This window comes from Octodon degus, unplaced genomic scaffold (genome assembly GCF_000260255.1).
Source record: "Octodon degus isolate 3935 unplaced genomic scaffold, OctDeg1.0 scaffold00055, whole genome shotgun sequence".
NCBI lineage: Eukaryota > Metazoa > Chordata > Mammalia > Rodentia > Octodontidae > Octodon > Octodon degus.
This window is the reverse complement of record NW_004524631.1, coordinates 6,206,698-6,210,911: the sequence shown is the minus strand read 5'-3', so window position 1 is coordinate 6,210,911 and position 4,214 is coordinate 6,206,698. Positions and strand designations below refer to the sequence as shown.

The 4,214-nt window shown below is 35.6% G+C and overlaps 1 protein-coding gene across 1 annotated transcript in view; it reads left to right on the top strand.

Moving 5' to 3' along the window:
- Prkci (protein kinase C iota) overlaps nucleotides 1–4,214 on the top strand; it is an 86,283-nt gene that overhangs the window by 30,189 nt on the left and 51,880 nt on the right. The window contains exon 3 of the mRNA XM_004633463.2: nucleotides 3,910–3,999. Within this exon, the coding sequence (XP_004633520.1) occupies nucleotides 3,910–3,999 (90 nt within the window). The remainder of the gene's footprint in view (nucleotides 1–3,909; nucleotides 4,000–4,214) is intronic.

The window sequence follows — 4,214 nt, the reverse complement described above, 5'->3', positions numbered from 1 at the left end:
TGAACTACCTGAGCTATGCTGTCATTTCTTGTTTTCTGATTTTTTTTTTTTTTTTTTTTTTAATAATACAGCTATCTCGGTTACTTTTCTCTTGTTGCTGGGACAGAATATCCAACATTTAAGGAAGGAAATGTTTAGCTCACAGTTAGTGGTGGTTTCAGTCCATACTCAGCTGGCTGCAAGGCAGAGTGGCACATGGCAGAGGGAAACAGCAAAGAGCAAAGGGAGGAGCAGCGGCTACAGCAGCTAGCAAACCTCTCTCCCTTCCTTATATGGTATTCAGACTGTCCGCCCCAGGGCAGGTTGTAGTACTCATACCCATAATCCCAGCATTGGATCATGAATTAATCACAAACTCCAGACGCCTGCCTCAGTGACCGCATGAAGCTTTGGGGGGACAACTAGACACAAACCATGACCATAGCTATTTCAGTGAATGTGATATGTTAACTTGTGGGGGTTTTTTGTTTTTGATTTTGCTTTGTTTGGGTTTTTTTTTTTTTTTTTTTTTTTTTTTTTTTTTTTTTTTTTTTTTTTTAAGACAGGATCCCTCTGCGTAGTACAGGCTAGCTTCAGACCCAAGCCCAGGTTGGCCTCGAACTCACAGCAGTCCTACTGCCTCAGCCACTCAAGTACTCAGATTATAGGCCTGCACCATCATACCTGCTTTAACTTGTGGTTTTGATTTGCAGTTTTCTAAAGACTATGTATGTGCTTATTGCTCATTTGTGTATCTTCTTTGGAGAAATATCCTTTGTTCATTTTAAAAAATCAGGCTCTTGTTGGTCTGGTTTTCAGTCTGTATATATGATAATTGACCTTACAATATTTTATAAGATAGGGACCAGGGAGTTGGCTCATTGGAATAAGTGCTTCCCTAGCAAGTGCAAGCAAGGGCCTGGGTTCAATCCCTGGTTCTGCCAAAAAAAAAAAAAAAAAAAATTATAAGATAAGTGAATCTGATGGAAAAATTTGACTGGAAAAATAAAAGGATGTGGGAAAGGGAATTTAAATGTGTTATGTAAATGTACCCTACAGTAAATGTAATCATTATACATTATGTACTAATAAAAGTTAAAAAAAAAATCAGGTTCTTTTTTTGTTGTTGAGCTGTCTGTGTTCTAAAGAACATCCTGGATATCAGTACTTTACGACATAATGTTTTCCCATGTGTTCTTCTAGTGATAGTGTGCTTTAATGCACAGCTTTAATTTTGATGTTATCCCATTAATTTACTTTTTTTAGTTTAATTGTGCCTTTTTTCATAATTTTATTGATAAACAGATAGCAATGAGACAGTTTCAAATCAAATCGATAGGATAGTTTCAATAACTAACACTGCATACATTCTTCTTAGTGATTAATTGCTGTACAAGATGTGGACTTGAGATCCTATTTACAAATGCCATTAGAACAAATCATTCTATTCATTAAGAGAGTGTAACTATATATCTATCCCATCTACTTTGAATACACAGATACAAAATGGACATTCATCTGTATTAATTGTGCCTTTGATGTTATATCCAATAAATCATTTCCAAATCCAGTACCATGTATGTTTTCCCCTAAATTTTGTATTTTTAGTTCTTATATTTAGGTGTCTGATCCATTTAAGTTAATTTTATTTATGGTGTAAGATAAAGGCTCAGCTTCATTCTTTTGCATATGAGTATGTCTGGATATTTTATAGAGAATTGTTTATTTTTATAGGTTAATAATAGTATTGTGATTATAAGAAATTTTTATCTAGAGTTACAGGGATTTGTTCAAAATCATATAGTAATGGGGAATAAGTGGATTAATCAGTATATAAGAAAGCAAGATTGTTGTAACATGTTTGAAATTTTCCAAAATAAAAAGAAGTATTTTTCGAGGCCAACCTGGGCTTGAGTCTGAAGCCAGCCTCTACTACATGGAGGGATCCTGTCTTAAAACACCAAAAAACCCAAAACAAAGCAAAAATAAAAACAAAAAAACCACAAGTTAACATATCACATTCACTAAAAAGAAGAACTCATAACAAGAATGATGTGTTGTTGTTGTTTTTTAAACAATAACCAAGTTTATTCAGGAAAGTACAAGTGGGGGGCCAGGGATATAGCTTAGTGGCATAGTGCCTGCCTGGCAAGGGCAGGGTCCTGAGTTTGATTCCCAGTTACCCCCACCCCCAAATAAAAGAAAGTAAAAGTGAAAAGTACAGACAGCTTTGAGGAACACAGCATGACCTATTGTGGAAAGTTATAAAAGCTGAAAATTATATTTTATTTTATTTTTTATGTATTTATTTATTTTTTTTGGCGGAACCGGGGATTGAACTCAGGCCCTTGCGCTTGCCATGGAAGCACATATTCCACTGAGCCATCTCCCCATCCCTGAAAATGATATTTTAGAAACCTAGACATAAAGTTTTTATAAATAGTGGCAATTTGGTATAGAAGAGGTAACTGAACTAGAGACTAGCTGAAAAGGTACCAATTTCAGTAGCTGTTGTCATGACCTTTTCAACTCTAGTTTTATTGGAGTATTTGAATTAAGACCAGATAGCAGAATTTTGAGACGTGTAGAAGATAACAGATAAAAGCAGGTTGTGATCACTCTTTTCATTATAAAAGATTTTAAATATGATTAAACAAATACTGTTGAAAAATATAAAGTGAAAAGGGCCAACAAGATAGCTCAGCAGTCTAAAGCACCTGCATAGGCAAACTTAGGCAGAGCAAGAACCATAGTTCTATCCTCAGTACTACATGCCACTCCAGCCCTACCCCCAGGGTCGGCTGAGCTAGCCACACACACACAAAAGAAAAATATAAAGTAAAAAAATAAAAATACTACCTTTTTTTCTTCTCTATTCCTACCAACTTGAGTGTAAGGTTTACTCTTCAGAAATATGGCTGGGGAATGAGTAGAATGGCAGTTGGGGTGGGGAAAAGATTTTGAGAGGAAAACTCAAACTTGTCCTTGCCTGAGAGGAGCTGGTAGAAGGAAAGAAAATGAGAAATGGAACTGAAGAGAACTAATAAAATAGGGCCCATAGAAAATGAAAGGAAGTAGGAACTTGGGAGCCAAGTTAGAGAAAAGAATAGAAGCACTCTGGTCTTTTAGACAAGGGAAGGAACACACCTGAATTTTTCTCTCAGATAGTCGTCTGAGTTCTGTGAGAAGGACCGAGGTTTGGCCAGGGTTGGTGGTGTCTAGTATGTCATGATGTTCACATAACCACAGGAATGAGCAAAAAAATGCATAGAGGGACCCAGCTCAGGCCCTAGCTATGCTCCAGTGACGTGTTCCTCAGTGAATGTCATTGTCCTTGAGACGCTTATGAATTGCAAAGAATGACTCACTTCTTTGGCTCGTTGGCTAAGGAAATGTTTCTTACTCTGTGTGTGTGTGTTTACCAGAACTCTGTGTCTATGTTTGAAAGTAGCTCAACCAGGACTATTCTTTCAAGTACTTTAGTCTTTTCTTTTTTCTGGGATACCTTTGAGCAGGCTGTCACATGCAGGAAAATTTGGCAAAACGATTCCGTTTCTGAGCTACCATGGTGTGGCAGGGGAACCACTCTCATGTCCTCTTAGAGCATAATGTCTGTTCCTAGCTGCACCCACTAGTCACAGAGCAGTAGCAGCTTAAAATATGGCTGAATGCATATTTTTTTCTTGCTACATTTTGAATATATATTACTAATAAAATGGGTTATATATACTAAATTTGGTATTTGTGAACTTTCTGTAATATTTTGTACAAATAGAATGGAAGTTATGTTATCCACTTAAGAGAACAGAATTGTCTAAAAAAAAAAAAATCTGTCCTTGCCAAATATATCTAATTTTCTATTATGGAATTTGTTATTAATTATCACAATCAGAGATTTAAATAAATGAACTTTATTTTTGTATTTTTTAGGAGACCCATGTACTGTGTCATCTCAGTTGGAGTTAGAAGAAGCCTTTAGACTTTATGAGCTAAATAAGGATTCTGAACTCTTAATTCATGGTAAAGATATCATTTCATACTCTTCTGGGGCCATGAATATTTTTAAAAATAATCTCTTATTGTGGACCATTTTAAGACATAATTCTGACTTTTCTTTAATCTATGTGCCTTGTCTTTCTATTATCATGCTTCTTTACTAGTTTGTTAAATGCTATAGAAGGTAAGATCAATCTTTTTACGTCTTCAGGTTTAAGAGAACTTTAAAGCAACTTTAA